Source organism: Enhydra lutris, unplaced genomic scaffold (assembly GCF_002288905.1).
Source record: "Enhydra lutris kenyoni isolate GAN:26980312 unplaced genomic scaffold, ASM228890v2 scaffoldscaffold14, whole genome shotgun sequence".
Taxonomy (NCBI): Eukaryota; Metazoa; Chordata; class Mammalia; order Carnivora; family Mustelidae; genus Enhydra; species Enhydra lutris.
In genome coordinates, this window is record NW_019154098.1 from 48,886,394 (window position 1) to 48,909,827 (window position 23,434).

Consider the following 23,434-nt stretch of genomic DNA (forward strand, 5'->3'; position numbering starts at 1 on the left):
CAGTTGATTAAAAATTTCTACTTTAAAATATACCAACAATTTTATGAAACATCATGTACCCCAAATTATATTCCAGCTTAATCTTGATTAAAGTACATAATTATATTCTAGCTTAAATCTTGATTAAAGTACATAATGATTCAAAATATTTTTTTCTGAAATTTTCATAGTGATTCCTAACATTAAGCTAAACCACATTCTAATCCTAAATGTATCAATTTTAGTAAATTTTTAAACCATATTCTAAATCTAAATGGATCAATTTTAGTAAATTTTTAAAATTCATGGCAAAAATTATGGATATAAAACTGACTGGTAATTTGACTCATTTCCTCTACAAAATACAAAGATTGGGGCCAATATATCATTTAAGTAACTTTTATCATTTTACATGTTTTTTCTAACTTCTGGTTTATGAAAACTACCATTATCTTCCCTATAATCACATTTTTCAATGTTCTATTTTAAGTTTTAAAATAAACTTAAAGAAATATTTCTGTATTATTTTCCTTTACTACTAAAAGCCATCTTAACCATTTTATTGGTATCACTTTTACAAAATGTCACAGTATATTTTGGACACTTTAAAGATAAAAATTTACAGTAAACATTAAATCCGGGCCAGTGCCATGAAAAGGACATATCACATCAAGAACCATTCCAATAGTAGATAACAGCATAACCATGCAGAACTGTTTTCACACTAGGAAAGATCAGAAAAGGAAGACTGCTTTCTATGATGCATCATGTGGGCAGACATTCTAGATTATCCATAAAAAAAAGTGTATCAGTTAATGATACATACTGCCTTTGTGAAGGCTTATTGATGATATGCATTTAAAAAGTTTCTTGATATTGTAGAATTGCAGGAGTTTAATTACTTAAGGGATTTTTTATTTTATTTTACTTTACTTTGATTTAATTCAATTTTACTTTATTTTTGCTTGAAGAGCCAGCAAAGGGCAAGAGAATACAAAAGACTGGCTTCAGGTTCAAAAGCCCTGGTTCAACCCTTTGCTAGAGTGAAACTAGTAAAGCTGAATTTCAGTCTTCAAACACAAGAAAGGGATAATCCTATAAAGCTACAAAGCTAAGATATCTCTCTCAAATAATTAATGGTGGTAGAAGGAATTTACACACCATGAAATTATTCTAATATATGGTATTTTTAAAAGCTAATAAGAAAGAAGTTTTTTTCTCCTATGGCAGTATTCCCCCAGATATGCTGCACAGAGCTGTTTCCTGAGGTGGGGAAAGAAAACACGGGGATAACTTACTTCTGAAGTCATTTAGTATCTATGTAGTGTCCTACAGGAAATACTCAATGCATGCTGGCATTTTGAAGTCTTTGAATTTTCACACGTTCATTTCCTCAGAAAACGTCCATTTGTTTATTCTTCATATTTTTAATGTTAAACATTTATTAAGACTTATTGACTTCAAATTTCAGGGATTTCCAGGTGCTGGCATGTATTAAGGTATTAGTGGTGTCCAGTGGTTTCTGATAGTTTAAAGAAAAAATTACTTTAAAAAATAGCTTATAGCTTATAGCCACAGAAAGAATGAAGTACATGATACAATGTGGATGAACCACAAAAACATGTAAAGTGAAAGAAGCCAGACACAAAAGGTCACATATTGTATGATTCTATTCATATGGATTTTCTGAAATAGGTAAATCTATGGAGACAGAAAGCAGGCTAGTGTGGAGCCTGATGCAGGGCTCTCAGTCTCATGACCCTGAGAGATCATGACCTGAGCTGAAACCAGAGTCTTATGCTTAACAGACTGAGCCACCCAGGCACCCCTTACTTTGAGTTTTAAAATGACTTTATTGAGATAGAATTCAAATTCCATGAAACTCACTTTTCAAAATACAAAGTCCATTAGGGTTTTTTTAGTATATTCAAAGAGACTTATAGTCAGCATCATAATCTAATGTTAGAATATTTTCATCATCCCCAAAGGGAATTCATACTCATCAGCAGTCATGCCTCAAGGCCCTATTCCCCCAAGTTCCTGGCAACCACTAATTGTTTTCTCAAATAAATTTGCCTAGAGATTTCTTATCAATGAAATTATAAATATGCATCTTTTGTAAGTAGTTTCTTTCATTTAGCATAATGTTTTCAAGATTCATCCAGATCGTAACCTGTACTTTATTCCCTAGTACTACCAAACAATATTCCATTATGAAGATATAGCACATTTTTAAAAATTCATTCATCTTTTGTTGGAAATCTGGCCTGTTTCCATTTGGGGGATATTGTGAATAAATCTCTGCGGACTTTTGTGTACAAGTTTGAATGAATGTAAGTTTTCATTTATCTGGTATATCTGAGTAGACTTGCTCAATCAAATGCTAACTTTATGTTTAACATTTGAGGAGTTGCCAAAATATTTTCCAGAGCGGCTTCACCATTTTACTATCCCATCACAAATGTGTGAGAGTTTCAATTTGCCTACATCTTAATGGTTATGATTGTCTGTTTTTTATACTTAAGTCATCTTAATGGGAAGGGAGTGGTATATAATTGTGAATTGATTTACAATCCTCTAATGACTAATGATGTTGGTCACTTTAATATGCTTATTGGCTATTTGTAAATCATCTTTTGAAATGTACCTGTTCAAATAATTTGCTCATTTTTCAAGTTTGGTTAATTGCCTTTTTATTATTGAGTTGTAAGTGTTCTTCATAATCTGGATATGAGTCTCTTATCAGAGGTATGATTTGCAAAAACTTTCTCCCATTCCAAGGGTTGCATTTTCATCTTTCTTGATTGTGCTCACTGAAGTTCAAAATTTAAAATTTTTATAAAATCCAGATTATCTGGTTTTTCTTCTGTCACTTGTGCTTTCTGTGTCATGTTTAAGAAAGCATAGCTCAATCCATGGTCACATGATTAATTTGAACATTTTCCTGTAAGAGTTTTGTGGTTTTGTTCTCACATTAGGTCTCTGATCCATTTTAGATTAGTAATTATATATAGTGTGAGTTAAAGGTCTGACTTCATTCTTCAGCATGTGGATTGATATACAGATGTGCCAGCACCATTTTTTGAAAAAATTTTCTGGAATTGAATTTTCTTGACACTCTTGTTGCAAATCATTTGGCCATGAAATTAAAGCTTTATTTCTGCACTTCCAATTTTATTCCATTAATCTCTATGTCTATCTTTGTGCTGGTATTATACTGCCTTAAAACTGTAGGTTTGTAATAAGTTGCAAAATCAGATGTGTGTGTCCTCCAACTTTATCATTGGTTTATAAAAAAAAGTTGCTCTTCAGGGCCCTCTAAATTTCCATATAATTTTAGAATCAGCTTACCAACCCCTAAAAAAAGACAGCTGGTATTTTCATTAGAGATTGTGTTAAATCTGTAGATCAATTTAGAAGTATTACCATCTAAACAATATTAGGTCAAATTAGCCACCAGACAGGTCAAATCACTGGGATGGAACTTTTAAGAGGGATGCAAACCTATTCTGCCACCACCAGTGGCTGTTAGTCTGGTTTTTACAGCTACCATAACTTCAAGGCTGCTGCTTTTCAGGTAACTGCAAAGTTAAGCTATAGTGAGATGGGAAGAGGGGAAGTCAAAATGTTGTAAAACTCACTCTTCTTAGTAAGATTCCACCATTTTTCTGGAATAAACACATCTGGATTGATGTAGGTCTATTCCAGAGTTATGAAAAAGTTGATATTCACAGTTTTTGCCACTCTGTTCATTTATGGATTTTTTTTGGAGGTCCTTAATGTTCCATTCCAAAAGTGCTTCTCTGGCTTATTTATTTTTTGTAGCTGTTTGTTTTAATATCCATTATCTGCAGCTGAACTCCATGAAAACTCTTTAGGAAATGTCATCCTAAAACACTGAAGAAAATGTTACTTTCAAAAGTCTTGCTGTCTTTCAAATATTAAATTAACAGTGTCGTTTTTTCAGTTCTTATCATGCATGTTAACATAGCAAGGCATCTTATGCATGTGTTATCTGACCACTCTACCTGTATTACCTTGTCCAGCTTGCTTAATATCTCTGTCTGTCAAGTTCCTTTTTTGTAAAATGAGGATTATAACCACACACGTCACAGAATTTTTAAAGTATTATGCAAGGTAGTACTTATAAATTATTAAGAGTAGTGCCAGATCAAAAAATATTTTATATAATATATAATTATTCCATGGAAAACGCTGTTGGTGTACTGACAGGGACTGCATTAAATTTGGGTAGCATTAGCTTTGGGTAGTACAGACATTCTAACAATATTTTTTCTTCCAATCCATGAGCATGGAATGTCTTTCCATCTTCTTATGTCATCTTCAATTTCTTTTATCAGTATTTTATAGTTTTCAGAGAACAAGTCTTTCACATGTTTGGTTAAGTTTATTTGTAGATATTTTATTGTTTTGGTACAATTGTAAATAGGACTGTATTCTTAACTTCTCTTCCTGCTGCTTCATTATTAGTGTATAGGAATGCAGATTTCTGTATGTTGATTTTGTATCCTGCAACTTTACTGAAATCATTTATCAGTTCTAGCAGTTTTTTGGTGGTCTTTAGAGTTTCCTATTTATAGTGTCATAGGACCTGCAAATAGTGAGATTTTGTCTTCTTCTTAACCAATTTAGTTGCCTTTTTTTTTCTTGTTGTGTACTTTCTGTGACTAAGTCTTCCAATAATATGTTGAATGGAAGTGGTGAGAGTAGGTATCCTTTGTCTAGTTCCAGACCTTATGGGAAAAGCTCTCAGTGTTGCACCTTGAGTATGATGTTGGAGGTGGGTTTTTCATATAAGACCTTTATTATGTTGAGGTATGTTCCCTCTAGACTTACTCTGCAGAAATCATAAATGGATATTTATCATAAATGGATATTGTACTTTGTGAAATGCTTTTTCTGAATCTATTGAAATGGTCAAATGGGTTATTTTTTTTATCCTTTTTGTTATGGATGCAATGTATCATGCTTTTTTTTTTTTTTAAGATTTTATTTATTTATTTGACAGAGAGAGCTCACAAGTAGACAGAGAGGTAGGCAGAGAGAGAGAGAGAGAGGGAAGCAGACTCCCTGCTAAGCAGAGAGCCCGATGCGGGACTCGATCCCAGGACCCTGAGATCATGACCTGAGCCGAAGGCAGCGGCTTAACCCACTGAGCCACCCAGGCGCCCCGGAATGTATCATGTTAATTGTTTTGTGAATATTGAACCACCTAGGCACCCCAGTAGTTTTTTATTAATTGAAAATATCCCAATACAGAAATGGAGAGAGTTATGCATATGGGGCTTCTACACTGGTATTACTTATTAATACTCCTGTATCAAATGCTCAGAGCAGTTATTTGTTGTGCTTGGGTAACACATGTTCTGATCAGCTGTTGAATAGTTCTATCATCTCTGGTTTTCAGTTTCACTATTTAGAAAGTAAGATTCCATGGCAAGATTAGAGAAATAAATATCATGGCAAAGGTTTCTGGTATCATCATGTGACTGAAGAGTTTGTATTAATTTTTGCATTAATTTTCTCAAAGTCTCACAACCATCTCTTGGGTAGGGAAAGACAGAAATGGAGCTAGCCCCTCACAATGCAGATGAAGACTGAAAAAGCTTTCTTGCCAGATTTCAAGGACAAATCTTCATGAATCGGGGCACACCACCTTAGTTGCAGTGAAAGTATATCCATGCTTTAGAATCAATGCATGTTCTTCAAGGCATGTTTGCTTTTAAGAGAACATTTGTCTTTATGATAGGCCTAAATATTTGCCTATTTCTATTACAAGAGCATATTATTTGAATTATGGTTAATTTACTTATGGAAAAGATGCCCGCTAGTTTTTTTTTTTATGAGATTTGGCTACTGTGTTTTTATATGTTACATGAAATTCAAACCACAACAGAAAAGACAATCTATATAGGCTAAATAAATGTTAAAATTTAGTAACATAAAAATATTTGTCAGCATTAAAAATAAATACAAGAGTTTACTTAAGTGAGGAACTGTGGTGTTTTGAGATATAACCTCATAAAAGGTGGAAGTAAAATTTAAAAAAATGAAAGAAATAAAAGAGAAATAACTCCTAAGACATAATAGACTTCAAAAAGAAAACAGTAAAGATGATAAAGATATAAGATAAAAACCCCTTATAGTAATTATTTCATGGAAATCTATCAATGTTAATATAAAGGTAGACAGTAATAAAATTTTGATCTGGGATCTAATTCCAAGTTAGCCACTAAATTGAATTCTGAAGTAAGTTAATTCTCTTAGCTTTCATGAGCTTTAGGTTGCCAATCTTAAAAATGCCTGCTGCTCAGGCCAAAATATAAGAGACCCAATGGAAAACTCTTGAAATCATTTGAATTAAGTATATATCTTTGATATACATATATCTTTGGCTAAATATTTATATTGTGTTGTAGTGCCATTTTCACTTAAACTAGAGATATGTATATGTGTTAGCCAGAACTTAAAATCATAATATTGTTATCCTGTTAATATTTTATTGTTTAAGAAAGCTGAGTGAGAAGGTAAGTGAGTAATGGGGAGTTTAGGAAGCTGCCTTAAATTCCAAAGTTCTAAAGAACCCACCAGAAGAGACCAGAAGGTGCCAACAGCTATGTAGGCTTGCAGGAGAGAAACCAAAGCCTCAGCCTCAGATTAAAGTCAGCAGCCTGGTGACGGGGGAATACTTTAAATAACAGCAGCAGCAGAGGTGAAATGCACACATGAGTAAAGGAAAGAGAGAAAGACACTTGGTTATATCTTTTTTTTTTTTTTTTAAGTTGGATGAATGAAGAGATTTACAAAGGTCAGATATTTAATGAATTGACTGCTTGGGTAGTGAAAGATCTGGACTGTCTGAATCAGACGTCTTAAAAACTCAAAAGAAGGATTTTGACACAGGTATATGTAAAGACAGAGACTTGTATTTTTTATAAAATGGTTGAAAATATGTTCTATTGAAATATGAATTGAAAACCCTTATTTAATATGAAAGATGAAATAAAAGTTGATATATATTTGTCAAGGAATGAAAGTTCACATTTTAATAGTCAATCACCCAACTTTTAAGATACCATCAGAATAGATGGATAGAATCAGTTTTTGCTTTGAAGTAATTTTAAAAACTTTTTGAAAAAAAAAAAACAGTTACAAACACTAACCTGTGAATATATCTTTATTGTGAAAAATTCAACAAAAATATATGTAGAAGAAAGAGTTAATTCTTCACTGTCCCTCAACTCTTCCCTCCACCAAGGTAATGGTTTTTAAAATACTTATTTTTGGACTGTTTTCCTGGAGCTACATCTATGTACTTTTCACTATGAATTTTTATATATGTATATGCAGTACATCTGTATATGTAACTTCAGATTTGTATAAATATGTGAAAATATAACCATATTATTTATATAACTCCACAATTGCCCTATTTTTATCTACTGTCTTTAATAATTTTGATAAGTTTCCATGTCAATATACAGAGAGATCTACCTCATTCTTTTTAACAACTGCCTAGAATTTCACTGGATACATGTATCATAATTTCGCATGCCTTTTATTCCATGAAAGAGATGTATCATTGTAATAATCTATCTTCTATTGAAGGTCATCTAGGTTGTTTCCATATATTTACCATAATAGGCATAATTTCAGGGATTTATGATAAAAACAAATTAATTTTTAAATTACTATCCTCAAGTTAATGCAAAGCAATGGTAAATGTTCTTTCTTACCTTTCAAAATCATTTTGTCCTTTGCAAACTCCTGTGATTTAATTTTCATTGCTTGATGTCAGATTAAATGAAACTAATTATAAGAGATGACCACTGGGGGAAAAGTCTTGAAATATTTCAACAGACATATGACATATTTCAAAAGACACATGCTCTCTGAAATTACAGTTATATTTTTAAGGCATGATCCTGATGAACCACTTTATTAAAACAGCAGAATATTAGACACAGAATGAGTTAAAGTGTGTTTGAAATTCAATTCTAATCAGGAATATTCTGCACGATATTTTATGCCTTATGGTTCTCATCTGTGGAGAAGAAGAATAATACTTTTATTTGTGTCTGTGAGGAGTAAATTAGGGATATCCCCTGACATAAATAACATATTAAATAAACTTAATTCTACTTTTCTAATAGGTATTTCACAATCGCAAAAAATGGTATTGAATTCTGTTGTGTCAGGTGTGTGTGTGTGTGTGTGTGTGTGTGTGTGTATTTGTATACCCCTCAAAGGTTACAATATGAAGTACTTCTATTAATGTACCCAATGTATCCTTGGTAAAGGGACTAGAAATTTAAAATTGGGAAACTAAAATCTGTCTGGAGAGGTTTTGTACCCAATATCTGGGGCAATATCTGGATAAGTCAATTAATTGCTATGACCATTTGCTCTCTTAACTATGTAATCCAATGCTAGATTGTCATTAAATGTGTATATCAATGAATGGTTTTCAAAGTATAGTCCCATACTAGCAGTGTCACCTGGAAAATTACTGGAAATGCAATTAAGCCCCATCCCATACCTACCAAACCAAAAACTTTAGAACTGAACATAGCAATTTGAGTCCTCTGCGTGATTGTGATGCATGCCCAATGTAGAGAAAACACTAGTGTATATCATTAAGACACCCATACTAAAATGTGGAATGTTATTCATTTCAGTACTTATAACTACAAACAAAATATACACAAACAGTGCATTTTAATGTATCAAGTGAAAATATCAATATTATAGAGAACTCAAAATAATGACACACATTCTATGTTGCTAAATTCCCTCCAGATTAGTCTGTTACCTGTGCTGCCTTTTACCCAGGTTTCAGAAGTGACACTCTTACTAAGTATTTTCAGATGCTCCTCAGGTAACTGACAGGTCAAATCTGGAATTGTTTTCAGCATTTTCCACACAGTTTTGTGTTCACGCAATGTCCTATAAATGGGCCTTGAAACAACATCAAAAAGATTAGCAAATTGAGAGAACACAGCTTAACTACAAAGAGACAAACCAAAAATTCCTGATTTTCGAGCTTTCAAATTTGCATTTCTTTTTTTATTCCAGGTTTGCTTAAGGATACCTATGATGATACTCTATTTTTGTTTTGGTAATCAACTTTAGAATTTATTCTCCTTCCAGCACTAAGATGTACATCCATGAAACTTGAAACTTAAGGAAATTACCTAATGCCTTTACCTTCTTTTTATAGAAAACTCAGTGCTTCAATTATAAGACTATATCTTTTATTATTAGTCATTATAATAATAAAGACCTCTTTCGTTTAGTAAAAAGATTGATTTTTTAATCCAGTGTATACTTTAAATCCTTTCCAAGTACTATTAAATTAAATGAAACTACAATTTAACATTTGATAAATATTTTAACTGAAAAAAATGCACATGTAATTTTAAATAAAACACAGTCATCCTGTGATGGATGATATTTATTTGCTTTAATCATTAAATTTACCATGTAATATATATAATACCATAATAAAGTTACAAAATCATGTTGATCCTAAATTCTCAAGAAAATAACTTATCATACCACTGCTAAATGCTCAATATTTTTCAAGCAATTTTAAAAAATCTATTTTGAAAAATCAGTTTGGCTACAGAAAGGGAATTTGGGATACTCATAAATGCAGGTTTGCCAGAAATAGTCCCAGTTTAGATGTAATGTCCAGTTGAGACACCTGGTATGCATGTGGTTGTGTGCACACATTTACTAGATGACAATACATGGTGCTTTTTGTGTTCTAGCAAAATAGAAGTTGGAAAAATACTAATGTAGTAGATAGTCTTAAGAAAGAGTCTTGAGGAAACTGGCTTCCTAGTTAACATCACTTAAAATGTGTACTTCAGATGCAGTAATAAAGATGAGTGTTATTAAATAACATTTTATAACAAAAACCTAAAATATGTATCATTGATTTAGCAATAAAACAGGTGGTGGTAAAAAAATAATAATATCACAGGAAAAAAAGTGCCAAACATTTGATATATAAGTTGTCTGCAATAACTTATTGGAAGTTGGAAGGCATACCAAGTACCTAGGAAACCCACTGTTTCACAGAAAGTAGATGGAAAGAGCCAGAAAGTTACTGTTTTGTTTGCTCAATGTTACTTCTTTCTTGCAATGTATTATCAGGGGCCTAAAATTGGACAGTTTTCAAGCATAAACGGAAAGCAATGGAAGAGATCTAGCAATGTGTGGTATAAATGGAAAAGCCAAGTGCTTCTTGAATCCATGCAATAACAAAAAAAAAAAAAATTGAAAGATATTTGACTATCAAAGATCTATTTTCTCGATTAAATAAAGGACCTTAACCCTGTGCCAAAGTCCTAATTACAAGCTTTGCCTTCTCAACCAAGCCTGTTGTTACAGAAGAACTTAAAGTAGCCTACATTAAAAGAGAGGAAGGCACAGGAAGAAGAAATAAACAAGAATTTAAAAACATTGTCTAGAACAGAACCTTGGATTTGGTTACTGGTATGCAGAAGATACTGAAAACAGATCAGAAACCCTGACAAATGATCCTCATGGTCCATTGTTCTGAAATTCTCGTGGAACTTTTCATTTGATTCTAACATACACTCCTGTGTTTACCATCCTCAAGATGATAAATCAAGACAATCATGTCTGAAACTTGGCCTTCACTTCCTCTCTTTAAACACGGCCTTCCTTCACTTCTCTCTCATTTCTACCTTTACCATTTGTCAGGAATGTTTTTTACATACATCATACCCACTCTTTCCTTACCTATTCGATCTACAAAAGCTCTTAGGAAAGAAATTAGATTAACAACAACAACAACAACAAAAAAAAACCATAAATTGAGAAGTGTTAGGAAAACTATAATGCCCAAATTATTACCAGTAGAAAGGAGCTTTTTTTTTTAAATTAATAGTGTCATTATTATCATTATGAGTTATCAGACCACATACAATGGTGTGAAAGAAAATGTTATTTTCTTGAATTTTCATTATCCACCTTATGTCTATTTCTAGCTCTAAATACAGCTAATCACAAAAAAGCAAAATGTTAGTATATTCTAAGTATTTAGAAACATATTAGTTGGAAACAAAATAATTTCAGGATTTTCCCTTTAATTCTTTTTCTCCTGGTGATTATGCCAAACCTAAGAGCTTATAGAGTCATGACAAGTTACTAACTGGCTTCTGATGACCAGCATCTATGCTCACTGGCGTCATAAGATGAAACTACTATGTATAACCATTGGCATTCATGCTGGCACCCATTGAATTCCTAAATGTTTCCAGTTCTAGGTACACATCATCTAGATTTTTGTTAAGCTCTTGTAAACCTGCTTACTTTTTCACTCTTGGCTAATTCTTCACATTTCTTGTGCTAAGGAGAGAGTACGATTCCTTCAGTGAGTATCTCTGGACAATGGGACACTGGTTAGGGCTCTCTTAAGACCTTTACATCCCTAATACTAGTAAACTCACATTTACTCAGATGTGCAAATGAAACAGAACTTCTGCATTTTTCTCTAATTATAGTCTAAGTGTCCCCCATCTACTAAATTAGGGTTAAAACAACATTAAAAAAAATCCTTGCATTTTCCTCATAAAATATTACATGCCTTCTGATACAGGCTCCATTTAACTTAAATGTTGAGGATACACGGAGCTTCCCATACTAGCTGATTTATATGGTTTTTCTTCAAGGACTTAAAGATTGTTTAGTAAAAATATTTAGTCTTCCAGAGTTACATTTTTCCAAGAGGTAGTGCAAGTATATCTCAGGATTGACTCTGTCCTCCTGGCACTGGTTGGAGAAACAGTTGGTCTGCATGTGTTGAAAATTTTGCCAAAGACATATAATCAATTTATATTACAGAACACATAAACACAGCTATTAAACTTGGGCAGGATGTTTGTCAATGAAACAAGAGTAAATCAGAGCAGTCAAATACAAATAAGGGGATAAAGTAAGGGGAATATGCTATAAAAAATAATATTTAAACTGGGGATCAAAGAGGTTAATTTCCTCAAGGACTCATAACTAATAATAATAAAAAAGAAACTGAAATACTAAAAGTTGTTGAGCTATGAGCAAATCATGCTGCTAGCACAAACACCACACACAAACACACAGGTGCAGAAACACACACACACACAAAAACCCTAAATTTAAATAGAATAATTCCAGACACTCAATTAGTTCTGTAATAGGAAAAAAGCACACAGTTTTCTTATTTAAAACAGAGTCAAATATTATATGTGGAAAGGTACACATGATAGCTTTAGGTAATATATTTAAAGTTGGAAATAAGTAGTCAATAATAGAGAAGAAGTATTCTACTTCATGTTTTCAAGAAGATATCATTTAGGTTATTACAGAATCAGGGATATAATACAGAATCCTAGGTAGAAAGACAAACCTGCAGTATTGGTGACATGTTATTAAGGCATACATTGCATGATTGCAAATATATCAGAAATACTCTAGGGGCAAGGTTATAACTAATCTTAATGATCTGATTTTATAATTGAAAAATACCATAATTAAAATATTCACTGCAGACATTCTATTTTATGAACCAGAACTTAATGATTCAGAAATTATTACCTTCTTTAAAATTGTTTCCTTTACATAACTGTTTAAATTTAAAGTGTCAACTTATCTCATCAGTTATTGCCACCATCTGGTTTCCTCTTCCTTTAAAACAAGATAACTATATACTAGGCCATACCTGAAATAATAATTATCAAGTATAATTTCATCCATTAAACTATCATTCTAAATTGTTGCATATAGCTTGGCAAAAGAACTGCATTGTCTATTATTTATTTTTTAATTTACACTTAATTTAAAATACCTAAGCTGTTTAATTTAAAGAACTCTCTGAGTATGTAGGTATTAGAAATTCTGTTAAGACACCTTCCTATTCAGGGCACCTGGATGGTTCAGTCAGTCTTTTGATTCAGCTCAGGTCATGATCTCAGGGTCTCCATGAGATCCATGAGATGGAGTCCAGTGTCAGGCTCCAAACTGGGCATGGAGACTGTTTAAGATTCTTTCTCTTCCTCTCCTTCTGCCTCCACAATCTTTAGCCCCCCAACCCTGTCCTCATTGGTCAGCTCACACGTGTTCTCTCTCTCTCTCAAAAAAAAAGAAAAAAAAAAGAAAAGAAAAAGAGAAAAGAAAAGACAGCTTCCTATTCCTGGGTGGTCAAATAGAAAAGAAAAATAAGCAAAAAGACCAGGAGTAACGATTGCAAGACCTCATTCAGAAAGGGTTCCCAGAAGGCCCAAGAAGGTCTCTAAAATGAAAGTAAATGTCAGAAATGATAATTTTTACTTTTCAAGGACTTATAAACATCAAAGAAAATATCTCTAGGTCCTGTCATAAAACAATCATTTCTTAAATAAAGATTTTATTTATTTATTTGAGAGACAAAAAGAACATAAGCAGAAGGAACAGCAGAGGGAGTGGGAGAAGCAGACTCCCTGCTGAGCCAGGAGCCCGATGCAGGGCTTTATTCCAAGGTCCTGGGATCATGACCTGGCCCTAAGGCAGACACTCAACCAAATGAGCCACCCACATGCCCCAAAACAATCATTTTTTAAATTGGAAGTAGAGGTATATGGAGATAGAGCGGATTCAAAATTTGAAGAGCTGTCAAAGTAAAGAGGGAATAAGATTATTCTGTCTGGCAATTATGAACAGAGGTTATAAAGAGGCCAATTTTTTCTAATTAAAAGGTACAATTAAAATATTAAGAACAATAAAACAGATCCTTGGGAAATGTGTGTGTGTGTGTGTGTGTGTGTGTGTGTGTGTGTGTGTGTGTACAAACACACAAAATTCAACATTAGTTCCCTATCAAAATCTTCCTACTGTTTGGGTTCACACTTTCTTTTAATAATGGTTAAAAATAACCAACTAAACAGAAATCTACAGGAGGCTCAGTCTCATGTGCTGTTGGAAACTTGATAATCCTCTAATATCCCTGAGAACTTGGGAAAGCTTATGTTTCTCCCAGTAGTTTCTTGCTGTTTTCCTATTTTCACTAAATGCTTAATTTCTGGTCTCAAAGGCAGAATCAGCTGTGGTCAGTTTTATTTTGTTTTCTTTTAAATAACATTTTAGTCATTTCTATGATAAGTCAGGTCAAATAGAGAACAAATTACCACTTGTCTCAATTTTTGATATTTTCACTAATATCATCATGTGATTCTTTATACAAAGATTGTACAAGAGCAATAGTATTCAAAAACACATGCAGTCACAGAGAGGTCTGTTCAAACTAAATCTTACATAAAGTATTCATAAATAATGTCAATAAAAGCATAACAACAAAAAAAGCATAACTATACTACTTTAAGGAATAGGAGAACAGATCAGTTTCTACACAAGGTATAGTTTCCACATGGACCAACATGTTCACCTGAAGGAGATGTGAGGAATCCACAAGGCTGATGGAAAATTATGGGAACTCCAAGCCTCCTTTCAACATGAATACTCTATTTTTTTAATTAGTTGATTTCCCACTGTATTTTATTTTATTTATATTGTGATATAATTATAAAAAATTACATTTTCTTTTTTTTTTAAGATTTTTATTTATTTATTTATTTGACAGACAGAGATCACAAGTAGGCAGAGAGGCAGGCAGAGAGAGAGAGAGAGAGAGGAGGAAACAGGCTCCCTGCTGAGCAGAGAGCCCGATGTGGGGCTCGATCCCAGGACTCGGATCATGACCTGAGCCAAAGGCAGAGGCTTTAACCCACTGAGCCACCCAGGCGCCCCAAAAAATTATATTTTCAAATCCAACTTTTTCCTTTTAAAATGAGAAAGTTTAGTCTTGTATATGTTAAGTAACTTGCCCAAGGTCACATGGATAATAAATAGCAGAGCCAGGATTTTATCCCAGGTAGTCTCACTCTAGAATCCAGATCTCCATCTACTTAGCCACTATACTAAGTCAAGTCTTCTAGTGATTTTCATTTCTTTTCAGTTATTAGGCTAATTGAGCTAAGGCAGGGTCTGTTCCAGGTTTTGCTGAGTCAGACACATAAATAAAAAAGAACACAAATTTATAAATTAAAAAATTGGTACAAATGGGAATACAGTTGACCCTTGAACAACACAAGAGTTAGGGTCACTAACCTCCCACACAGTCAAAAATCCACATGTAACTTTAACTTCCCCAAAACTATGTACTAAATAAGCTACAGTTGATGAGAAAATTTATTGGTTAAACATAAGCAGTTGATTAACAAATTTTATGTTATATATAAGTATATCTATTACATCTACAAATATATATAAATAAAAATTATTATGAAAATAATAATGAAGAGAAAATATATTTACCATGCCGCACTATATTTGTCAAATAAAAATAATGTGTGTATAAGTGGACCTCCACAGTTTAAACCTGTGTGTTCAAGAGTCAATTATAGTTATTTAGAAAGAGCAGAAAGCACTACAAATTATAATTTTTAAAAGTTGGGTGGTTTTAAATCACCATAAAAATCCAGAAAAAAATGTTACAATACTTTTATTAATTAGTTGCCTACATACATCTATAATATTTATTTTTATAGAATTTGTCCTGAATTTCTTATATATTTTCATTTCTTTGCATGAGAGCAATTTTATATTAATTTTTATTGACAGAATAGAGTCTTCTCTTGAGCTTGATTGGTAGATTTTTTTAAATTAGTCAATAACTTTAAATTTTTTTTAGCTTTACAACTGATTATTAGTAGAGTAACATAAAATTTCAGTATTCTTGTCAAATTTGGGAAAATCCATAACCACATTTCTTTCATCTATGATCTATAAGATTTGGAAAGCTCTTCCACAAATTTAACTCTCTCCATACATTCTAAAGTATGTGCCAATCCATGGCCCACACGTGTCTGGTATCAGGCTTCCACAGAACAGTCGTATATGGTGATAAGAGCTCTGGTTCTGCTTCTTCATCTCAAGATGCTGTTGAGTCCACTGTGTTTGGTAGGGCTATTCCTGATAGCCATTCATACACAAGCCTAACAAGCATTAACTGGCATATGTAGCAGTGACTAACAACCAAAAATTATATCTCACTAGACCAAACTGAAATGTATCTCTAATGCAATTTTCCATAAACTGAATCCCCCAAATGCCTAAAGCCACTCCAATGCCGGTGCCATGAAAGTGAAATATAAGTAAAGGAAATTGGCAGGCAAAGGGAAAGAAGAGATCACAGTCAAAATAGCTCACTTTTGCAAATTTTACAGGAACTATGAACATGTGAATTCATTTCTAGGGCTTCTCCCAGGGTCTTGGATGGGACCCATGCAAATCAAATAATAGACCTACAGTTTAAGCTTCATTATCTTCAAGGTAAATCTACCTCTGAGTCAAGCAAAAGAAACAACAAAAGAAGAAAAATAGGATTGGCAATTAAGCTTAATTAAAAACAGAGGGCTTTGAATCTGGAGTAAAATATAGGTTAAAATAAAAGAGACAGAGTATAAATAAGGAATACAGAGCAAAGTAAAATCGTAAGCCTGAATCAGAGGCTGTGGAGGAATTGCCTCAAATTTAAATTAGGGGAAAAAATGGTAGAAATGGCTTGGTAATCATCAGCTGAGAGCAGAATACATGGAAGTGTGTTAAATTTGGATACATCTGTCCCCAGAACACGTACCCTGTATGCCCAGTCACACGAATTCCTAAAAGATTCCAAAAACTTGCTTGAATTTGATGCCCTGATGTGTATCCCCATAAAAGAACATTTTCAGAAACTGCACAACTAAAATCTCTGGGCTTTAGAAGGTACACATTTTTTCAAGTGTTTTGTGAGCCAGAGATTAGTGGGACAGAAAAATCTAGCTAAAAAGATCATTTTAATTAAAGGATACACACATGCATACCCTTGGGCCTCCTCAGTAGTTTTCAAAGCAGCATTTATGGCACTTATAAAATTAGTTAAAACAGTTTTAAAAAGTGACCCCCATGTCATTTATTTATCCATTTATTCTGTATGTTTTTGAGTAATTCACTATAAAATTATTTTTCTGGAATCTTGTGTGTACTTGAAATTTTTTGTAAATCATTAATCATTAATATGCACATCACTTTCTATCTGACTTCTCATTTGAATTGCCTAATCAGTCAAGGATGAATGAACAGAATAACAATTGATTTTATTTGATCATCCAAATTCATATGACAAATGTCGATTATTATCAGTTTTTCCAAAAATTGAGTTTGGTCATTCATATGGAGTGCATACATCAGAATCACAGCATGAGCTGGTTCTCTTTGCTATTCCAATACACAGTTGAAAATTGAAAGATCAGTGACAGCAACTTTAACTCTTCCTTTCAAGCTTAAAAAAATGTTTTTATGATTAGAAAACAGGTTATTTTTTAAAAATGTCTCTTTCTCCTCATTGTTTGGAAAGGATGATTTCTTTTCCTTAAAAGACATGTTGTACCACCAGAATAGAATTGCAGATTTCCCTTCACTTCACAAGGACAGGACTGAAAAAAATAATCAATTAGGCTGCTAATTGGAATTTTTGTAAAAAAGTGTGGGGGCATCATAAAACAAGTTTCAAACAGCTTAAGTTTCTACATATTCATGATTCCACACTGAAACTTGAGAGAATTTTTAGAATCCTAAAAAAAAAAAAAAAAAACCTCATTAAAGAGCACTTTCACAAATTCAACCCATAAGACCTGAGTGTTTCCAACAGCCACACAAAAAAGGGCATAAGTTAGATCTCAAAAACAGTTGACCCTTGAACAACATAGGTATGACCTGTGTGGTCAACTTACATGCAGATTTTTTATAGTACAGCACTGTAAATGAATTTTCTTTTCTTTATGATTTTTCTTAATAACTTTTTTTTAGTTTGCATATTATAAGAATAGAGTATATAATACATGTAAAATACAAAATATATGTTATTAGATTGCTAATGTTATCAGTGAAGTTTCTGGTAAACAGTAGGCTATTAGTATTTTAAGTTTTTATGGAGTCAAAAGTTATACATGGATTTGCAACTACATAGTGATGGGGGTTGGGGGAGTGTTGGTGCTCCTAATCCCTACATTTTTCATGGGTCAATGTACTTCAAAAGTTACCTGTAAACTCACTCCCAGAACACACTCAGCAGCAGTAAACAAAATATCCATGGGTTACTAAAACACACAGATGTTTAGAACTTTTGTTTAAGGTTTTCTATATTTTTTTATGCTTAGACATTTGAAATGACTGTTTCCAAGACACAAAATTGATGACATGGATTTTTCTGTAAAAGACATTGACAAGCAATTTTGTTAGGAACCTTAATTATTCTTAAAATTATCACCCTATTTCTCTCTTCAGTGCTCAAAGGAACATAATAACTATGTGTCAGACTCAGAAGGCAAACAACACCTTCTACCCACATTTTGGATTTTTGAGGTCACCTAAAAAAGAGCCTCCACTGTTTAACCATTCATTCATTCTCTTATTGGACAAATAGCTTTGTGCAAAGGTTAATTTCAGGTATTATTCTAAATAAATAATTATTCTATTATTTGTCATCCAATAAAGTAAAGACAATTATGTTCCTTGCCTCATACAACCCTAAATCCAAAAAGAAAGTCAGACATTAAACACAACTTATGTCTGTGAAAGTGTACAGCACTGTGTCCCATGGAAATACCAAGACATACCTAGTCTAGGGTGCTCAGAAGATATTTCCAGAAATGAGAGTGTGTAAACTGACATCTGAAGGATAAATTGGGCAATGGAGAAAGGGAAGATAACAGTGTTGCATGCACAAGTAATTGCTTGTCCAAAGGTCCAGAATCAAGTATTCAAAAAATTCTTTGGGAAGAAAGGCCAAAGTAGTTGGAGCAGAGAGGGCAATGGAGAAATTGGACATAAAGTGAGGCTAATACAAGAGGCCAGGGGAAAGTCTAGAGGGCATGTAAATCCTGTGAAGAATTTTAGACTTTATCATAAAGAAAGGTAAAGATATGCATGGACTTTAGTGACAGGAATAACTAAACAGATATGCAATTTTGAAAGTTCACTCTGACTATAAAGAATGAATTAGAGTATTGTAAAACTAATGAACTAAAGTCAGGTTAACGCAGATTATATATGAAAAAATTCCATTTAGTAGGTTAAGTTTTTAAAATTAGTTTGGAATATGTTAAGTGAATTTAATGGACCAAGCAAAACACAATATAATTCATTGCTAGGCAGGCAAATCATCCTTCCACAGGAGTAACACTGGTATCACCAATATTATCGATATCATGACTGGAGAGACTTCCTTTGTCAGGATAGCTGACTGGTAAGCCAGTCTGAAAATTTCCAGTCCAAAATAATCTGTTATGTTTAATGTCTAAATTTCTGACCACATCTTAGTTACTGTCAAAATGCTAACAAGGAAAAATGAAATATTAGAAATATCCTGTTATTCCCCTCTTTAGCATACTTTTCAAGATGTAGTATATCCTTATCTAATGCTAGGACCATGAATATCTACAAACTTAAATTTAATTAAGTTAGTTAAACTTTTCCCTAATTTGAGGGGAAATATAGGTTTACAAAGCCACAAATCATCACATGTATCCGATGGGTAGACAGATGGATGGGTGGATGGATGGATGGATGGATAGGTAGAGTTGCAGACATATGTGTAATTAAAATATTTACATACCTAGATTTCAATATCTACAGATATTTTGAATATCATATTTCTATATATCTGAAGATAGAGATACATTATCTGTAGTTAGACATTGAAATAGATATTGAAATCTATATATCAAATATATGCAGATACATATCTGTGAGACACATATCTATATCTATATAGATATATATATCTGTAGGTATATGCTGGTATATGGCTATGTAAATATTTTAACTTTTAAATATAAAAATGTTGCTTTTTTGTAGATTGATAAGAAAATGACAATATAGAGAAAATCCATTAGGCATTGAGTAAAAAGAAAAACTAAAATGTTGGATAATGTCAATTATGTACTTCAATATTTGCTTCTCAGCAGGAAACATTTGACACTCAAATGGATTTTTTTAACCTGATAATAATTAATGCATTTCTATTTCCTTCTGGGATGCATAAAAATGCTTGAGCTAAATTTAGTGTTAAGACACATCAAGCATGTTAGGTAAGGTATACTATATATTACATTTAAAATAGGAGTTGATTTATTTAAATAAATTTAAAATAAGAGTAAGGATTAAAAAAACCTTTAAAATAATAATCAAATTTATAATAAATTTAAAATAGGCACATTGTATTATGGTCCACTGGATAATATGAGATTCAAAGAACAGATTTGTTGTTGTTGTTGTTTTTTCCCCAGCACTTTTACTTTTTAAGAAGAATGTCTTTTGTTATTGTTGGGTGGTTTGTTTTTTTGTTTTTTAACTTTGGAAGAGCTTGAAATGGATATGGCAAGAGTGATGAATGCCTAGGATGAGGGCATGGAATGAAGCTAGTAAGAAAGTATTTTTACTTCTTAATTAGATTGAGTAGTTGAAGAGAAAGAGGAAAAAGTCTTGGAGGACCATCAGGTTCCGGACTTAGGAAATTTTAAGTGTGGTGGTGGAATTTAATGAGATGGAAAAGGCTTCAGAAGAAGCAAGTTTAGTAGAATGAACAAGAATTTAGTTTTAGATTTAGAAAGTGAGATATGCCAAGTGATCACTCCAAGTAGATAACTGATCCAAATCACTACAGAAGAAGAAGAAAAAAAAAAAAAACCTAGGAAAATACTTTCAGGCATCTGTTTCTGGGAAAGCTAGATTAACAGGGACTTGTTCTACTCTGTTGCCTGAAACAATTAAAACTGACATAACATAGACAAAATAATGGTTTTAGAGACATTGAATATCAGGCAGAGAAAAACCATGATCCCTAGAAACAAAATACAAATGAAGGTAAGATGCATGATTTCCCTACTGTACAGAAGAAAGAAAATTTCTATGCTATAGCATGACTAGAGGGAACCCAGTCTCTCAGAATTGAAAAGTCATATCCAAGAATCAGGAGAGTTTAAGATGGCCAGATTACAAAGAGAAAATTATTGTAGAGGAGAAAAATGCAGAAAGAAACAGAGCTCCCAAAATTCACAAGGAGTACCTACTAAGTGTTTAGTATTATCATTGCTCCCATGTGAATAAATTATAATAGGATGGAAATTGAACCAGCTGAAAATGTCAGAGAGAACAATAAGTGGAGCTCAACCACGTCTGGGAAGTTTCTTTTTCCAAAAGGCAGAGTGAAAAACTTGTAATTCACAGGACATAGGATAAAGCACTAATGAAGCTTTGACATTAGTATTAAGGAAAAATACCCCCAGACTAAATGCTCTACTGATCCTTCCTAACAAAACCTAAAGTTAAAACTTGAAGGGATTACTGTTTCCAAAAAACACAACTAATTCTAAAACAAAGCTCAAAATTATTTATAATAGTATAAAAATATTCAGCATCTAATCAGGTAAAATAATCACAAAGACTGGTATCCAATCAAATATCACCAGGCATACAAAGCAAATACTATTAGAGCTTCAAAGATAGACAAATATATAATTATAGTGAAGATTTCAATATCCTACTTTCAAAAATTGTTATAAAAATATATCAAATAAGGCAGCTCGAGGAGTCAAGATGGCCGAGGAGTAGCAGGCTGAGATGACATCAGGTAGCCGGAGATCAGCTAGATAGTTTATCAAACCATTCCAAACACCTACAAATCCAACAGCAGATCAAAGAGAAGAAGAGCAGCAATTCTACAAACAGAAAATCGACCACTTTCTGAAAGGTAGGACCTGCGGAGAAATGAATCCAAAGTGACAGGAAGATAGACCCCGGTGGGAGGGGCCAGCTCCTGGCAAGCGGTGGAGCAACAGAGCATAAAATCAGAACTTTTAAAAGTCCGCTGAACTGAGGGACATTGCTCCAGAGGCTAGCCAGGGTGAAGTCCCGAAGGGACAGCGTGGTCTTGGGTCCCATGGGGTCACAGAAGGATCGTGGGTGTCTGAGTGTAGCAGAGCTCACAGGTATTAGAGCGGGGAAGCTGGCTACAGAGACGGAGCCGAAGAGTGCGCTCTCAACTCGGGGATTACCTTAAACTGTAATCCGTGGCACAGTCAGACCACTACTCTTTGAGCAGGGACTCCACAAGATCCAGGAGACCACCCTGGAAGAGTGCAGGGATCTGCTGGGTTTGGAGACTCCAGATGGGGCTGTGTGCCAGAGACGGAAACGCTTAGTCACAGTCTGGGTGAGATCAGACCACAGCCAGGGGCCAGGGAGATGGGAGTGATTGAGTGCATTTTTCTGAGGGCGCACTGAGGAGTGCGGCCCAGAGCTCTGGGCTCCTCTTGGCCGGAGATTGGGAGGCTGCCATTTTCATTCCTGTCTTCCAGAACTCTACGGAAAGGTTCAGGGAACAAAAGCTCCCGAAATTGAACCAGAGCAGATTACTTAGCCTGGCCCCTGGTAAGGGTGGGGCAATTCCGCCTCGGGCAAAGACACTTGAGAATCACTACAACAGGCCCCTCCCCCAGAAGATCAGCAAGAAATCCAGCCAAGACCAAGTTCACTTACCAAGGCGAACAGCAGAATTCCAGAAGACAGGAAAGCAAAGCATGGAATTCATGGCTTTCTCCCCAAGATTCTTTAGTCTTGCAAAGTAAATTAATTTTTTAAATTTTGCTTTTTTCTTATGCTAAAATTTTTTTAACTTTTACTCTTTCCTCTTTTAATGTTTTTAACTAGTTTATTTTAACAGTACCTTTCATTAAAAAAAAACAACTTCTTGAACCTTCATTATTATAATCATATTTTATCTGTCATTGTATCTAACTTTATTTTTTGTATACACATAGGGTTTTTTCTTCTACAAAAATTTGGGATACAACTTCTTCTAATAGATCAAAATATACCCTAAATCTAGCACAGGGCTTTGTTCTAGTCTCCAGCCTGAGAAAATTCTCTCCACTTTCTTTTTCTTTATTCTCCCAACCAACTTATCTTATCAACTCCTTTTTTAGAAATTTGTTTCAAAAAAGTTTCATCTTTGGGCGCCTGAGTGGCTCAGTGGGTTAATTAAGCCTCTGCTTTGGCTCAGGTCATAATCTCAGAGTCCTGGGATCGAGGCGGCATCGGACTCTCTGCTCAGCAGGGAGCCTGCTTCCCCTTCTCTCTGTCAAATAAATAAATAAAATCTTTAAAAAAATTTCTTTCACCTCTATACTCATATTCCATCCCTTCATCATGTTTACCCTTATTTTGTGTGTGTGTGTGTGTGTGTGTGTGTGTGTATACATATATATATATGTGTTTTTCATTCTTTAACTTTTTGGGAGGTACTTTCTTCTAAGAGACCAAAATACTCCCAAAATTAAATGGGTGA

At 33.5% G+C, this 23,434-nt stretch overlaps 1 protein-coding gene across 1 annotated transcript in view; it reads right to left on the bottom strand.

Moving 5' to 3' along the window:
* The window catches only part of LOC111146500 (cyclic nucleotide binding domain containing 1), a 461,604-nt gene that overhangs the window by 219,853 nt on the left and 218,317 nt on the right, over positions 1-23,434 (bottom strand). The window contains exon 5 of the mRNA XM_022502041.1: positions 8,813-8,958. Coding sequence (XP_022357749.1) covers positions 8,813-8,958 — 146 coding nt within the window. The remainder of the gene's footprint in view (positions 1-8,812; positions 8,959-23,434) is intronic.